We start from the raw sequence: 17,620 nt of genomic DNA on the forward strand, positions 1-17,620 counted from the left end.
CCAGATGTTTTGAGACTACAATTCCCATCCCTGACCACTCATTTACCTGACCAATAGGTACTGCTGCGGCGGGAAGGTAAATGGTGTTTCCGTGTGCTCTGGTTTACGTCACGGTGTTCTGTTGTGCCAGAAGCGGTTTAGTCATGCTGGCCACATGACCCGGAAAGCTGTCTGTGGACAAATGCTGACTCCCTTGGCCTGAAAGCAAGATGAGTGCCACAACGCCATAGTCGCCTTTGACTGGAATTAACCATCCAGGTTTCCCCACCTGCCTTTTAAAAACTGTACTGGAGGGCTCCTAGCAGCCCTGGATATAGATAAACCTGAACTTTATCAGAGCAGAGGGAATGCGGAGCCAGATTGGAGCCTGCAGCAGAATTGATCTGGTTCTGTTTGTCTTAAATTTTATCCGCACCCTAATCAACGATGCCGGCGCTGCTAGGAACCCAGAGCCCGCTGGTGACCATAGAGTCCTAGGCTGTGATGGAAATTCAGCTGTTCACTTCTCTAACCCCAGTGTTTTCAACTGTATCTTTTGTATTCCCCCAATCTCGCCTACTTTTTGCTCTCTCGCTAGGTTAGAACACATGGTGTTTTTCTCCATAGGCAAGCCGGGTGTGCTTTGTAGCTCCATATAAGCTGGTACCCTTCCTCAAGCCTCTTCCCTGTATCTCTGAAATAGTAACCGACCATATGGTCCAGGCATTATGGGGTGGGTAGCATGTGTGGTACATACCCACTAATCATTCTACTCTTTTATACATCTGCATTGACACCCCAAGCTACAAAAACATTTTATTCTTTTCAAGCCACTTTGGGGGACAAAGACTTTAATTACACATTGCTAATCCCTCTTGGCGATCACATTCCTATTGCCATTGCTCCGTTTTGCTTGGGCTGCTGTAAATGCATTCAGCTGTACATGCTTGCAGTTCCCTTGGGACTAACATACGCAGCCCCTCCACGGATACCACTTTAGGAAGCCTGAATAGGACTTCAGAAAAGTGCACTTCTCTATTTATGCTAGGAGCTCCTAGCAGCTTCCAAAATTAAAAGCAATAAAACACAAAAAGTTCTAAAATCTCTAGCAGTATAAAATACCCTAAAATGAGAAAATATAATTAAAACGTCGCCATTTAATTTAACAACATAAAAAAATATATCCATGTTTTTAGCCCATGGGTAGCACTAAATTTTAGCCTGTGGTGAATCACCAGCTGAACCTGCTTACATTATTAGACACTTATTTTCTATGCTGCGCAGTCAATTCACAGATGTGAAAAAATAATTATAGGCTGTTTGTTTGTATTTGTTTACACAACACATCCTTTTGATCCCTGGCTATCATAGCTACTAAAATCTTAATAAAAAAAGAGGTAAAGGTAAAGGACCCCTGGACAGTTAAGTCCACTCAAAGGTGACCACGGGATGTGGCACTCATCTCGCTTTCAGGCCAAGGGAGCCGGTGTTTGTCCACAGACAGCTTTCCAGGTCATGTGGCCAGCATGACTAAACCACTTATGGCGCAACGGGACACCATGATGGAAGCCAGAGCGCATGGAAACGCTGTTTACCTTCCTGCTACAGCAGTACCCATTTACTTGCACTGGCGCCCCTTTGAACTGCTAGGTTGGCAGGAGCTGGGGCAGAGCAACGGGAGCTCACCCCGTTGCAGGGATTTGAACCACCGACTTTCCGATCGGCAAGCCCAAGAGGCTCAGTGGTTTAGACCACAATGCCATCCGTGCCCCCCTGGCTCACATGACCCGCACAGCTGTCTGCAGACAAAAGCTGGCTCCCTCGGTCTGAAAGCGAGAGGAGTGCCACAACCCCATAGTCGCCTTTGACTGGACTGGGATCCTTTACCTTTACCTAAAATCTTAATAGAAGGTGATGGACTGGATGGGTTCAGGGAGTGGTCAGTACCTCACATGGGTACCACAGTGACTTGAAATAGCTGCTAGTGCAACCCATATTGAAGAAGCACTCCCTGGATCCAGAGGTTTTGGAAATTACCATCTGGTCTCTAATATTCCTTTCCTGGGCAAGGTGATGGAGATGGTTGTGGCCAAGCCAGCTACAGCCAAAACTAGGTAAAGGTAAAGGGACCCCTGACCATTATGTCCAATCGTGGCCGACTCGGGTTGCGGCGCTCATCTCGCTTTATTGGCTGAGGGAGCCGGCGTACAGCTTCCGGGTCACGTGGCCAGCATGACTAAGCCGCTTCTGGCGAACCAGAGCAGTGCACGGAAACGCCGTTTACCTTCCTGCCAGAGGACGTGCTTTCGAACTGCTAGGTTGGCAGGAGCAGGGACCGAGCAACGGGAGCTCACCCCGTTATGGGGATACAGCCAAAACTAGAGGAAGTATATTATCTAGATTAGAACAGGGTGGACCCTCGGCAACATTTGATGTCTTCACCCTTGTGTTGCCTTCCCAAATCTAGGTAAGCGAGTTGCTGGGCTTTGGGAAGGAGGCGTGAGGGCCGGGTGTCAAATTTTGGCCTTGCCTCCCCCCACATGATAAGGCATTGTATGGCTAGCGGGTTCCATGTTGAAGTACTGTTGCGTCCCAATTGGTAGGGAAAGTTGGACCGCCCTGATATAGGTTAATTTAAATCTGTTTTTTTGGCACACAAGTAGCCTTGGCTGCCCAATTTGCATTTGCACCTGAGTTCCAGCTGGAAAAAAAAAGCCCTGGGTGGGATATAAATTAAAATCAAATATGTCACTTAATTACTGTTGTCTCTCCAAGTGGTGTACAAGGGATTCAACACAATGAAAATAAAAATCAGTTGAAACTATTAAATCGGAATTCTATTAAAATACATGCTGGAATAAAATAGACTTCAGTAATTGAGCAGGGAAAGAGTCCTGTTTGATCTCAGGTAGAAGGGAATTCCTTAAAAATGGGACTACAGTCCTGACTGCACAGCTCCTTGTGTCCAGGAGACATGCCTCTGTTTCATGTGACGCCACAAACAGTTGACTCCCCCAAAGACCTCAGCAATGAGGCAAGAATATAAGGGATCGAGTGGTTTTTTAGGTATCCTGGATGCAAATTGTCAAGGGCCTTATATACCTGGCCTTGTAGTGTATGAACAGCCAGCACTAGCTTTGAGCGCTGGAATTATGTGCTGGTGATAATATGTCCACTCCAACAGTCTAGCTGCAGCATAGAGAGAAGTTTGTCTATCGGTGAGGAATTAATACTGATATTGATACTGATCTTCCTCAGTGGCTTATTGGTCAAGATGAGTGGTAGCATGGTTAGGGTTTGACTTAAACCCTGTTTCTAAAAACCCATTTCCTTCACAGTTAATCCTCAAAGATGTGGACTCTCTGCTCTATGTTGACACGGACATCCTGTTCCTAAGACCTGTTGATGATATTTGGTCCTTCTTGAAAAAATTCAATTCCACTCAAATTGCTGCAATGGCACCTGAACATGAAGAACCTCGCATCGGGTGGTATAACCGTTTTGCCAGGCACCCGTATTATGGAAAGACTGGAATCAATTCTGGAGTAATGTTAATGAATATGACCCGCATAAGAAGGAAACATTTCAAGGTACGTCTTTTGGTTCTCTCATTTCCAGGGTCAGCTTACTCTCTCCACCGAATGAATGCAGTTTCACTGACCTCCCAATTTTCCCATACGTTTTTCCTCATCCTGCAAGGAAGATCATCCTGCTTAATTTTTCCTAATGGAAGCCTTTTGGTTTATTCCTGGTTTTCAATATAGGATCTTTCCTGCAGCTTCTTCCTTATGGTGTTTCATCACATGCCACTCAAATAGAATATGGTGTCTGTCTTCTTACTGTGAATTACTATCCTGCTAAAGAAATAATGGAACAGTCTATTATAGTGTAGATGCTGACCTAACCAGAAGGTGGCGCTGCTACACTGCTTACTACAACCTTCCCACTTCTGTAAAAACACTGCTTGCTTTAGTGCATGTTGTTCTTAAAGCCTCTTGTTTAAACAGTTCATATAACCGGCACATAAGCCAATGTTTAAATTAGAAAAATTATATTAACTGCTGCTCTACTGCAGCTCTTGACATTATTAAAAGAATACTCAGAGACGCTGGGATAAGTATTAAAATCGGGGGTGTACCTAACAGTTTTGCAGGGATTTTTGCTTATGGGATGCAATGCACTGGTGGCAAATGGCTGTTATGGGGCACTCTGTTCTTATTTGACAGACTCTTTCTGAAATGGGTTGCCACATTTGCAGAAAATTTAGTATAGCCCTCCAGTCTCATCGTTAGCACTTCACTCAGGGTTTCCCAAACTTGTGTCTCCAGTTGATTTTTGAACTACAACTCCCATCATCCCTAGCTAGTCAGGGGTGGTGGGAATTGTAGTCCAAAAACAGCTGGAGACCCCCAAGTTTGGGAAACTCTGACTGAAATGGTCACTCTTGAAAATGTCATGGGTTTTGCCTTTCTGTTGTTTCAACCATGGAGAATTGATAGCCATTGTATTTGCTCGTTTGGTGTGCTTGAAAAGTGCTCTTAAAATGCTTTTGTGGTCTGCTCAGAGTTGCTTTGGTGTTCACAGTGCAGACTTTAAAACTTTAAGGATGGTATTCAGCCATGTTTCACTCAGAGTAGATCAATTGAAATTAACACACCTAACTTAGTCATGTTTGTTAATTTCAATGGGCCTACGCTGAGTAAAGCTTTGTTGAATGAAGATTTGGCTTCATTTATTAGTGTGCAGGAGAACTGTCTCGAATAGGAAGTGCTATTTATGTAACCCTAAAGAAGAACCAAATATCAGGGCTGAACTAGATGTGGAACCATTGAATAAAGGAAATAGTAGGCACAGGTGACCCATTGTGGATCGTGACCCTGGTGGATAGGGTAAGAAGACGCCTAATTTGCTCCCATCCCACCCCAAATCCAGATCGGGGCAGAACTCCCATTCACACCATTTGAAACTTTTCTTCCAATACAAACAGCAAGTGTGAGGCCCCAATCTGTACTGCAGGTACAAAGAGCTAAGATCTTCTTACCCCACAAGTCAAGGTCTGATCTGGATCAGGCCTTCTACACTAGGCATTTACTTCTAAAAACCCACTCATGTAATTGCATGAAAGGTGCCGTACTGCATTTAGTTTCATTCTTCCTTCCAGGGAGAGGCTGTGTTTTCCTGCTGGGCTTAGAGTTGGCTAGTTTGAAAAAGGAAACCCCAAGCAAGAATTCCTTGATTTTTAAACAAGAAAAACACAGCTCAGCATGTTCAGACACATTTCATATGTTGCCAGAGAAGGGTTCCTGGAGGGGAGGAAAATATGCTTTCCAACCATGTATTGTCATCTGCTCCTTTACACCTGCCTGATTAAGGAGCACAGGGAACACCTGTGAGAACTGAAAGGAGACATTAATTCTGAATATTTTACCTAAAAATTATTTATTTTTATTTTATTGGAATACAAACTAAGCACTATTTTGTTTACACATCATACCCAAAGCAAAGGGGTCTGTTAGTATCAGTGACTAACAACCACAAATGGTATTCACTTTTATTTGAAAGTCTTTACTAAAAAACATTTGAATGCCACAAAAGAGAGTACTGCAGTCTTATTTCTTGCCATTTCACTATTTATATTCCGTACCCTTCTTGTCTTTCTGTTCATTAGCCCTAGTATCTTTGGGCTTCTTGCAGCAGCTGAATGAATTTGTTCCTTGTTTTGTATGATTAGCCACAGATATGAACTGTAGTAGCTGAGGCTTGTTGACTTTAAAAAATAATAATCACAGGTTTAAAACTGAATTTAGCTAGTCATGATATGTATGTCACATTTATTCATTTACTCATGTATTTAGTTTTCTTATTACCTGCCCTTGAACCAAAGGTCCTACGGCGATTTATGTGATTTTATTATTATTATTGAAAAAACCAGAACCTCAAAATCACAGTAAAATCAGCAGCTGTGCATAATAGTAGGCATGGAGGAAACTAAAATGCCACCTTGCCCCACACTTCCAAAAACCTGGACAAAAAGGTGCATATTGACCTACTGATTAAAGCTATAAGCCAGGGCAGGATACACCTTGGAGAGAAGGGCATTCTGTAATCTAGGGGCTACTGCTGAAAAGTCCCTTCCATGGGCCACTACCCCTTCAACCACAATTGGTGCTGGTTCTGAAAGCAGGGCTTTTCAAGCCTACCAAAACTATCAAGTCAATATCGGTGGAGACATTCCTTCAGATATTTGGGGCCAAAGCCATCTAAGATTTTTATACATTAATAAGAATTGGACCCAGAAGCAAATTGGCAAGCACCTTGAATTGGACCCAGAAGCAAATTGGCAAGCAGTGTATCTACCCTTTTAGACTGATGTAATGTGCATCTGGTCTGTGGCACCTGTCAGTACTGTGGCTGCTACATTCTGCACCGGTTACAGCTTCTTCTGGGGCAGAACATATAAAGCGCATTACAATAGTCCATTAAGTGAATTTTCAGGAGCACGTTGTAAAGCTGTATTATTATTATTATTATTATTATTATTATTATTATTATCATCGTGTATAGTGAAATGAAACACACAAAGGCAGGTGAGTGGTCAACCAAGCCTCAAAGTCTGCCTAAATGTGAATGCCTTTAACTTATTTATTTCCTTATTTATTTCATCCCGGAACCCAAGGCACTATGTACATGGTTCCCAGGCTGTCACTCATCCAGGCACTGACCAGACCCAGATCTGCTTAGCTTTAGCAAGGTGGCAGCCTACTTTGCCTTCAGACCATAAGCTGAATCCTAAAAGGGACTGGAGAGATTGCGTAAAGTGGCTCTTAATTAAAACAGAGTTCCAAAAGATAGATGTCAAAACCTATTATATTCCTGTCCTGGCTCTAATATTGGTCATTTGTGTTTGATGTTGAAGAATGATATGACCACAGCACGGTTACGGTGGGAAGAAATTCTGATGCCGTTGCTGAAAAAATATAAGTTGAACATAACATGGGGCGATCAGGATCTTCTGAACATTATGTTTTTTCATAATCCAGGTAAGCTGCTTTTTTTTAGAATGCCCTTCGAAGCTTGCCTATCCATATGCTACTGCTATCATGCAATAGAGATGGGTATGGTTCCCTCCTCATAATGTGTCTGGTTATTTTCCCTATGCCTTCTCATCTCTATCACAGAACATCTTTACTTGAAATTAATCTCCTATGAGCTTTTTCTATAAGAGCACTTCCATACTAATCAAGTTTCAGTTTGTACTACAGCTGCTGTAGAGCGGCTGCTATCAAATTCTACCCAAGAAACAGATTTGGTGTGGTTTTGCTTGTGTGGTTGAGATCTCATTTGAATTGGAGTGGGGCTAATTGGAATCTCGGTCGTTTCTGGTTCACGATATAAGCCAGGATTTCCCCACAGAATTTCACTTATTTCTAATTTGCTTTCTTTCATGTGACTGAGTGAAAACAAGGGCTGGGAAACTATTTGATAAATAGACAGCGCTTGTTGAGCTCCAAAGAGCTTTCAACATGGGTTAAAAAGGTAAAGGTAAAGGTACCCCTGCCCGTACGGGCCAGTCTTGACAGACTCTGGGGTTGTGCGCCCATCTCACTTAAGAGGCCAGGGGCCAGCGCTGTCCGGAGACACTTCCGGGTGACGTGGCCAGCGTGACATCGCTGCTCTGGCCAGAGCCAGAGCCAGAGCCAGAGCCGCACACGGAAACGCCGTTTACCTTCCTGCTGGTAAGCGGTCCCTATTTATCTACTTGCACCCGGAGGTGCTTTCGAACTGCTAGGTTGGCAGGCGCTGGGACCGAGCAGCGGGAGCGCATCCCGCTGCAGGGATTCGAACCGCCGACCTTTCGATCGGCAAGTCCTAGGCGCTGAGGCTTTAACCCACAGCGCCACCTGCGTCCCTTAGTATATGTGCTGCCGAAGCGCTTCGGTTAATACGGTAGTTCTTGAAACATTGTACAGACAAGTTCATTTTGGGGCTCCAGTGACATAGATGTACAGTGGTACCTTGGGTTACATACGCTTCAGGTTACATACGCTTCAGGTTACAGACTCTGTTAACCCAGAAATATTGCTTCAGGTTAAGAACTTTGCTTCAGGATGAGAACAGAAATTGTGCTCTGGAGGCGCGGCAGCGGTAGCAGGCTCCATTAGCTAAAGTGGTGCTTCAGGTTAAGAACAGTTTCAGGTTAAGAATGGACCTCTGGAACGAATTAAGTACTTAACCCGAGGTATCACTGTAATAGGAACTCTGTGCCATTTTTTGTTGACTTGCCCACTACCTAAAGTTGCGTTAAAATCACATCTTCCCCGGGGCTACTTAAGACCTATGTGCCCCGAGGCAAGTCAGAAGCCAAGAAATCCAGGCCAAAGGAACACATAACCAACACCTTCTGAAAAGGAACGTCAACAGTCTGAGGTGACTGTTGGGGCAGCCCCACTTTCTCTGGGGTTGTGTAAGAGCTGTGGACCCTGGCATCAGCTTCTGAAGTAGGCCCAAGAATATTTTATACCAGTGTATTGAAATTTGGTGTCTTGGCAGAAAGGTAGCATACAAATGAATAGTTGGGATAGCTTGATCTCTAAAGCAAGATCTCCCATCTTTTGAATAAGACTGAATACGTTTAATGAAATTACAATTGGCTAGTAGAAATCAGATTAATAAGGGTAAAGTGACTGTATGCATGGCTGGCTTGTTAGTGGTTTATACCATATATTTAATTAAAATATTGGGAGAGATCCATCATAGTATGAGTGGGCCTCTCCTCTCTTCCACCCTCACAGCCCCCCATATACCCCAATTTCTGGAGAGTTGAGGGTTGAAAGGGGGTAGGAAGGAAGAAAAGAAACGAGACGTTTCATTGCACAGATTTCCCTTGTGCAAGCAGGTAGACATCATTGTATGATTACTATTGTCTTCTGTTGATAAGCCACCAAAAGTTAAAAAGGAACTTGAAACTAATTAATGGCTTACCTGTAATCACTGCAATGTTGTTGTTTTTGCACAGAAAGCCTTTTTGTTTTTCCTTGCCAATGGAACTATCGGCCTGACCACTGTATTTATGGAAGCAACTGTCAGCAGGTCAATCAAGAAGGAATATTCATCCTCCATGGAAACAGAGGGGTTTACCATGACGATAAACAGCCAGCTTTTCGAGCTGTGTACGATGCAATAAGAAATGTAAGCTTTTTAATCTCCAATTTGGTATATGAGTTGATATCTCTACTATTGTTAACTTCTAGAAATAAGAAAAATTTGAAATCTTACTCTGTCATTTTTTATGCATCTCCCTTTTTAACTTCCCAGTTAATATGAACACAACCATGTCCTCAAACTTCATTTGACCAATAATTATTAACTAACCTGCGAAGTGCACATTTTGAGAAATTTATACTGAAGTTTCAGGAACACTTTCTATAAAAGATCTTAATATCTAAGGGTAGCATAAGTACATAAAGTTAGATCTAAGTTTTGAAAGAAAGAATTGTTGTGGACTTCTTGAAGTTTGGAGTCTGTCGATGTAGGTTTTGAACGTATTGGCTTCCAGTATCTGAAAAAGAGGAGAGAGACCCCCTGTGGACTTAAGGGTTGCAACCTTTGGCTGCAATCCTGAATGGTGCTAAGTTTAAATTTAAACTTCAGCATGATGAAGCACAACATTGGGCTCTAGAACATCGCACCATCTCCTTTCCCCATATATGCCTGCTTGACCACTTTGATCTAAGGAACTTGCACTCTTTCAGGTGGCTCATAATTCTCATTCTGCAGTTATAAGAAATCAGTCTTTTAGTGTGGTGCCACCTATGATTTGGAAGTCTCTGTCTACTGACATCACACACAGGCCTCTTTGCTGCACCGCCGTACCTTGGTTTTTGAACAGTTTAGTTCTTGAACGTTTTGGCTCCCGAACGCCGCAAACCTGGAAGTGACTGTTCCGGTTTGCGAACTATTTTTGGAATGTCCGACGGGGCTTCTGCGGCTTCCGATTGGCTGCAGGAGCTTCCTGCAGCCAATCCGAAGCCGCACTTTGGTTTCCGAACGTTTTGGAAGTCTAATGGACTTCCCAAACGGATTCTGTTTGACTTCCAAGGTACTACTGTACTCTGTTTGGTGCTGGTTAAAACATTTTTGCTAAAGCAAGCCTATCCAGACATATAGATGTCATTGTGTTTTTATCTCTTTTACTGTTAATTTTAAAAAAATAATTTCTAATTGTTCTCAACTGTTCTTTATTGATAATTTTAATATTTCTTGTAAACCACTTAGAGGTTTTACCTCAGTCAAGTGATATATAAATGTTGTTAACTGCATTAAAAAATAACCAGAAGTTCAGTTTGGTATATTGCTTTAGTAAATGCTGGTAGTTTCCAGAAGTTCACTGACAAACCACAATGGAGGCGTTACTAGAAGTGCCTTAGACAATTCTTCTGTTCCCATTTTATTGTTGAAATTAGTAAGCAGTGCTTTGATACTGGAAAGCTCCATTTTATTCTCTCTCCAAACTCTTATTCCTGTCTCATATCTGTATAATTTAGTTACTTTAATTTGTGCAGTTTGTAATATATAAATGCACGTGCAAGTCTTTCATGCTTGGCATAACTGTTCAGCTTTCTTGTTCTGCAAATAAGGTTTCTAATAAACTATTTATCAGTATATCAGCATACTCACTGAAGAGCTGTAAAACGTAGCAATGTTGCTTATTTTAATGTTCATCCTATCTTGTATATAACCTTCAAAGATCAATAGTATATTTTAATGGTGCTTTTTTGCATGTTGTCATATAGGTATAAAAATGAAGAAAAGTACTATTGGGGGCCTTAAAATGCACTACACCGAAAGAAAATGTGGTCTCATAAAAATACAATTTCTTTGTTCCTTTGAGTATTGCCAGAAAAATATTAAGAAAAGAAAATTTCTCAGCTTTATTTATGATCAGTTTTTGTTTATGCATAACACATAGAAAAGATGTAGATCAATACTGACCTGATGCCAGCAAGATTAGCAAAATTATTTTATTCTGAAATGTTAAGTTAGCATATTACTTGGTTTCTAATGTAGTAAAATAACCTGTAACTCTGGATTAATGACTGTTTTTACTTCAGGTTTCCATTAAATACTGTGTATGCTTGTACATAATTCAGTTTAATGAAGCTGCCCCATCTTTAATAGTACTATAGATTACTCTTTTTCTACTGTTTCAACTCAATAAGAGCCATATATTATTTTAAAGAATGTCATACTGAGATAATTATACACATTTCAGGCCAAAGCTACAACGTGGCAGGCATGTGATCATGTAAATTAACCCATTAATTTAGGTGCCTGACATTCATTTTCAGATTTGTTTGCCTGAATAGTTACGTTGATACTTTTTTTTGAGGCTTGTTTCCTGTGCAAAAACCATTTTGCATTCATTTAAGCTGACAGTAATTGGATGTTTTGAGTAATCAAAATATATTGCAAACTTGCCAGAGGTCTTTACGTATTACACTGTGTTAAGAATATTGCCACCTTTTCACTAGTTCTTGTCTTAAGTACGACTCGTATTTAGGGAGACTTTTGTAAAACTGAATATTTAGTGCAACAATGGAAAGCCGTTTTAGAATTGTTTTGGCCAAAGCAGTACTGTTTAGGTTGTGTTGCTAACTGTGACTTGTTAATACAGCATTTATAATTTCCTCTCCCCCCAGTATTCATTTGGTGATGACTTGGTACATGCCTTGTTGCTACCCCTTGAACTGGAGCTACAAAAGACACAGCACACTTACTGTGGAAGAATATACAAAGTATTCACAAAGCAGCTAACCAAAAGCATAAGGGACATTTGCGATAGAAGATCTAAAGGAAGGTGATCATCATAGGCTCCCCAAACTTTTGAATTAAACAACACAGATGTGAGAGAATATATGATGCCTGAAGGATATTCATGAAAGAAACAGCACATTGCTCTAATCAGTTGTTATGTTGAGAAGTATGCTAAGAACTATCTCCCAGTGTGGACAAAATGAAGATGCCGTTCTTCTTGAAGAATTCTCTGCAGGAAGAAAAACACACTGGAGAGAACAGTTTGAAGTTCAGTTAGTACACATTTTCACAACGGTGAATTGTAACTGAGTCAAGTGTTGCAGAGTTTTGCATTCAGGTTTTCCCCTCTATATAATATAATTCAGTTTCTTTATAACCTCAAATGCACCAGATACAAATGAAGGTCTTTATACTGTATAAATGACTGTACACTTTGTCATTCCTAATCTCAAATTCTGATAAAACTGTGAACATTGCCGTAACGGAGTCAGCACTAACCTCACTTTAAAAGCGTGAGAACCAATTGTTTACAAATCTCAGAAGTTATTCCGTTTTCAGAGGAATGTGTTATGACTGATGACAATCTATATGTGCCTTTGTCTTCATCTCTTGTATTTTACAATATTTTGACAATCATGTTTTACTTTTTTTTAGATGTAAGCTGCACCTAATAACAGGACTTCCACTCTAGAAATAAATACCTAGTGGAAGCAAAGCTAGTGTCATATGTAGTTAATAATATATTGGCGTAAACCAGGATTGGGGAATCTGTGGCGCTGGCCATGCTGGATGGGACTGATGACAACTGGGATCCAACAGCATCTGGAAGGCAACAGGTTCCCCACTCCTATAAACAAAAGCTGGGATCCAAAGATCTACATAGGCATGCTAAAGAGCTTGGCCCAGTTAGACTTCTTTGTCCTCAACCCCTTGAACAGTGGACCTCCTTTCCATATCCCAAACCAGTTTTGGAAGCCTTAACAGCATCAGACGCAATTTGCAACATGGTGTGAAGGCTGTGGTTTGAGAAGTCCATTCCCAGAGCCCCTTTACAAGTCCAGAGCTAGTGTGATTCTTTGGGTCCCGACCAACATTTTAACATGGTAGAACTCAACGCCAAAATAATATGGCTAGATTTACTAAGGCAAAATATGATATAGATTTTATATAGTTTTTATTAAATTTGAATAAGATTTTTATATATTCTTACTGGCCCTTCTGGAAGAAGGAAAAAAAACATGTTGTGAAATATACTATAGTTTATTATGAAAATATTTTATTCACTCAGCTCCACGTACAGTAGGCTTAGTCATAAAATAATGATGTGTGGATGGGCTGTTACTCATCCTGATTTGACAGTTGTTTGCTTACCAAATAGTTATTGTATATTTTGCAACAAAGCTTTAAAATGATTGGCCAGAATCTGTGCTGTCTTGATTTCAGTGGAACCATAATATGGCGCTCTTGTTATAATGTTGGTTTGGAATTAATATGTTTGCTATAGCAATAGTAATTAATGACTGCAAAATATTTTACTGCATAAAATGCTATTTTCATTACAGTACTTAATTATTATAATATTATACATATAGTGAGAATGAAGTTGGTCATATCGGAACATGGAAGTTTTCCCTCCTTGTCTAACTGGATCTAGCTTTCTTGCAGGGGTGAGACACTTGGGATCATCCAGATTTTACTGGAGTATAGTACCTAACAACCCTGATCTCTGGAGCAGATCAGAGCTGGAGTTCAGTAGCATCTGGAGGGTCCCAGTTTCCCCATCCCTCTTCTTCTGTTTTGGGATAGGCTGACAACTCAGAACTTAGCATCCGCAGCTGCTAAAAGAGTGAACTCTAAAAATGTAATGCATCCTTTACTCTCCCTACTGCAGCTCCTACTATATAGCACAGAGAACATTTAGAAAAGGGCATATGCATTGCATGCTAAGATGTGAAACCTCTGCTGTTATTGAATGACAGGTGGGACCTGCAGCAAAATCTTGCAGTGTATCTGCTCTAACAGTTCTGGGTGCCAGCCAGCCATGATCATTTGACTCTCCCATTTACCAGTTTCCCTTTCCAATTGACACAGAATATTCCATGGCTACTGGGCATGCTAAGTCATCTATGGACTGATTCTTCTTCTTTTTGTGGCGGGGTAGGGATTTGGCCCTTAGGTTTAAAAACAATTTTTGTACCTCTGCAAACCTTGGGATTTCCCCCACCTTCCTGAGCATGCTGATGCCTCCTTTTGTTTCCCAGTGGCTCTGTTTCAGCTTAAAATCTGTTAGCACTCACCAGCAGAGTTCACTGTTAGAGGGATGATAATTGACTGGTGAAAATTAATGCTACATCTCATTTTTAGTTGTTAATTTTAGTTGACAAAAGCTGGCGCGCCCCAAGTTTACTTCAGTTTGCAGATGTTAAAAAAGCAGGGGAGAATTATTTCAGAAAATAATTTGGCAATGGGTCATTCCATCTTTTGGAATGCTGTTCGCATGTTTGTCCCAGTGAATGCCACACTAAGAGCAAAATATACCTTCATATTTTGGAAACTCATTTGGCTCATTGAAAGGAATTACCTTATTCTTTTCGTGTCTCACTGTTCATAACTATAGCTTGAGTAGTAAGTGTCTGGATGTCTTGCTAAATTTATTTATGTACCTTTATAGATTGCTCAATTGTTCAGATTTCTAAGTGATGAAAAAGCTCATTTTAATACTGAAACATGGGTATAGATAAGAATTAAGTTCTATGAAGTCATGCTGTAAGTTTACTTTAATAGTGTACATGGACACAACTGGAGGCCAGTTGGCTCCTATGCGAAGCATTGTTACAATTATTTTTACATAAACTGTGTTTTGTATTACTCTGCTTCTTGTTTGTTCTTTTAAGAAGTTGCCAGTAGGTGGTATATCTTGACACTCAAACTATAACATTAGGGTGTCAAATGGGGTGGGTATCTTGCATTCCTCTGGGTTTAAATGTCTAACCAGGCCTCACCCTCATGCCAAAATATTCCCACTAGTTCTGTATGTTGGACAACCACAGATGCAATACATGTTGCCATCGTTCAGTTTCTGCTACTTCCATTAGGTCATTTGCCCCATGCTCTCTGTTGAGTATGATGAGAGATGCCAACCTTAACTTTCCCGGCAAGGAAAGCTGAATTCTGACAATTCTAATTGGGATAACTTTCTAGTTTTATTTTGATGCCAAAATATGGTGCCCAGAGACAGTATCCAGCAAAATAGTTCCATTAGCGCAAGGATTTCCATTTGGGCAATGGAAACCCCCTTCCAAATGGAATCCCCATAAGCAATTAAGGCAAGGTAAAGGTAAAGGGAGGGACGCAGGTGGCGCTGTGGGTTAAAGCCTCAGCGCCTAGGACTTGCCGATCGAAAGGTCGGCGGTTCGAATCCCTGCGGCGGGGTGCGCTCCCGCTGCTCGGTCCCAGCGCCTGCCAACCTAGCAGTTCGAAAGCACCTCCAGGTGCAAGTAGATAAATAGGGACCGCTTACCAGCGGGAAGGTAAACGGCGTTTCCGTGTGCGGCTCTGGCTCGCCAGAGCAGCGATGTCACGCTGGCCACGTGACCCGGAAGTGTCTCCGGACAGCGCTGGCCCTTGGCCTCTTAAGTGAGATGGGCGCACAACCCCAGAGTCTGTCAAGACTGGCCCGTACGGGCAGGGGTACCTTTACCTAAAGGTAAAGGGACCCCTGACCATTAGGTCCAGTTGTGGCTGACTCGGGGGTTGCACGCTCATCTCGCTTTATTGGCCGAGGGAGCCGGCGTAGAGCTTCCGGGTCATGTGGCCAGCATGACTAAGCCGCTTCTGGCGAACCAGAGCAGCGCACGGAAACGCCGTTTACCTTCCTGCGAGAGCGGTACCTATTTATCTACTTGCACTTTGACGTGCTTTCAAACTGCTAAGTTGGCAGGAGCAGGGACCAAGCAACGTGAGCTCACCCCGTCGTGGGGATTTGAACCGCCGATCTTTTGATCGGCAAGTCCTAGGCTCTGTGGTTTAACCCACAGTGCCACCCTTGTCCCTAATTAAGGCAAGGAGAGATGCAAAATGTGGACAGGATGACTAGAAAGGGGTTACAAAGCACAAGCGAGCTTGATCCTTGCCCATCATGGCCAATTACAGTTAAATAGGGGGTGGGTACTTGGGGCCCAATGTGAAAGAAAGTATTGTAATGCAGATTTTCCCAACCTGGTGTCCACTGGAAGTTTCGGGTTGGCGCTCACATCAACTCTGTCCGTTGGCCATGCTGTCTGGGACAAATGAGAGTGTAGTTCAAAACAACTGGAGGGGACCAGGTTTTGGAAGGATGTTGTAATTATGTCAGTCAGTGTGGGCATTCATGTGTGTATATACACAGTTTGGCCAGGTGCTATGTATACTAGATTAATTTCTGGGTGAGAAATAAGGAACATCTGGTCCACAATGATTAGAACTTAGTTATAGCTTGGATCAATAGTCTTATCTTTTCCATAATTGTAGTTCAGCTTTCCTTTGCCAGCCAAGGATTACTACCAGGTCATTCTGCCATTACAGTAGTGTAGGGCTGCCATACATCTGGAGAATCCCAGACATTAATGGAATTTCAAAGGAAGAATTGATGTCCAGGGGGAATTTCTGAAATGTGGCATTTTGTCCTGGATCTTAGACAAGTCAGTAAAAAAAATAAATCACAGTTTTGGGGCATTTTTGGGGTGTCCTGGTTTTTACTTTTTGAAATATGGCAACCCTACAGTAGAGAATAAAAAGATCAACTACTTCCACCCCCATATAGTGTTCAGATATATATATATATATAGAGAGAGAGAGAGAGAGAGAGAGAGTGAGTGCGCGCTTTTATTCATATTAGTGAAATTATAAAACCAGCAGAAACGTGCAGTTTATGGGGAGACCTATTGCATTTTCCCTCCCTTATGTTCTGGAAAGGTCAATTTGTGTCTCATTTTTTCCTTTGCTTCATTAACATCATCCCCATTCACATAATTACAGACTTGGATACAAAGGATTCATTTTTTCTTTTACGTTCATCTCTTATGAATCTTAATGTTCAGTCAGCCATTCGTGTACACATCTTAACAGAGCAATTCATGTTAAATCCATTTATTTTACTCCTGTTAATTTTTTTTTTTTTTTTGAGAAAAAAAGAACGTGGATGTAGAAGTTCCCCTAAATTACAAAAACCACGGTTGAATTCATAGGTCTTTAGAGCACTTTTTAAAAAAAGCTTTCAAGAAAATGGAAGATATTTAATCAGTTTTTACTCCTAATTTGGGAATGTAGGAAATTAAAAATTAATTAAGCTGGATGTTTTATCTTTATATTGCTATCCTACTATGCTTCACTGAGCTGCTGTGTCTAGAGACCCATGCTGCTTGAATGTTGTAATCTTGAAAAACTTTAGAACTACTGTGTAAAAGACAGCAGAGCTGGTCCCTTGTCTTCAAATTTCTTTTGCATATTTAAAATATTTCCCATCTGAGTCCCCCAACCCCTCCCCCCCCGCCAAGGTTAGCGGTATGTTGAATGAGAGCAGATTGCGCATAGAGCAGAAAGCAGAACTCGGTGGTATTCTTGCATAAAGAGTTCAGTCAGCTTCTAAGTATGGTAAGGTATGTGTCAAAATTTTAATTAGGCATTTCCAAGGAAGGCAATAATTCTGATATTAGAAAATACAGTTTGTGTGCTTTAGAAGTATCACATTTATTATTTGCAGTGCTATTTTTCTAGGGGGGAAAAAGAGGTGCCGGAACTTTGTAACAGCAGAAGCAGTTTCATGCAGAAGTTACACGTTGAACCCTTG

General features: G+C 41.5%; 1 protein-coding gene across 3 annotated transcripts in view; it reads left to right on the forward strand.

Annotated features, from left to right (window-relative positions):
• GXYLT1 (glucoside xylosyltransferase 1) overlaps positions 1–14,661 on the forward strand; it is a 34,954-nt gene extending 20,293 nt beyond the window's left edge. For all 3 annotated transcript variants that reach the window (XM_079994332.1, XM_079994333.1, XM_079994334.1), the window contains 4 exons: positions 3,318–3,569; positions 6,896–7,019; positions 8,996–9,168; positions 11,679–14,661. In XM_079994332.1, the coding sequence (XP_079850458.1) occupies positions 3,318–3,569; positions 6,896–7,019; positions 8,996–9,168; positions 11,679–11,840 (711 nt within the window). In that variant the 3' untranslated portion in view covers positions 11,841–14,661. The remainder of the gene's footprint in view (positions 1–3,317; positions 3,570–6,895; positions 7,020–8,995; positions 9,169–11,678) is intronic.
• The last annotated feature ends 2,959 nt before the right edge of the window (positions 14,662–17,620 follow it).

The sequence above is a fragment of the Podarcis cretensis genome (assembly GCF_951804945.1).
Source record: "Podarcis cretensis genome assembly, chromosome: 10".
Lineage (NCBI taxonomy): Eukaryota > Metazoa > Chordata > Lepidosauria > Squamata > Lacertidae > Podarcis > Podarcis cretensis.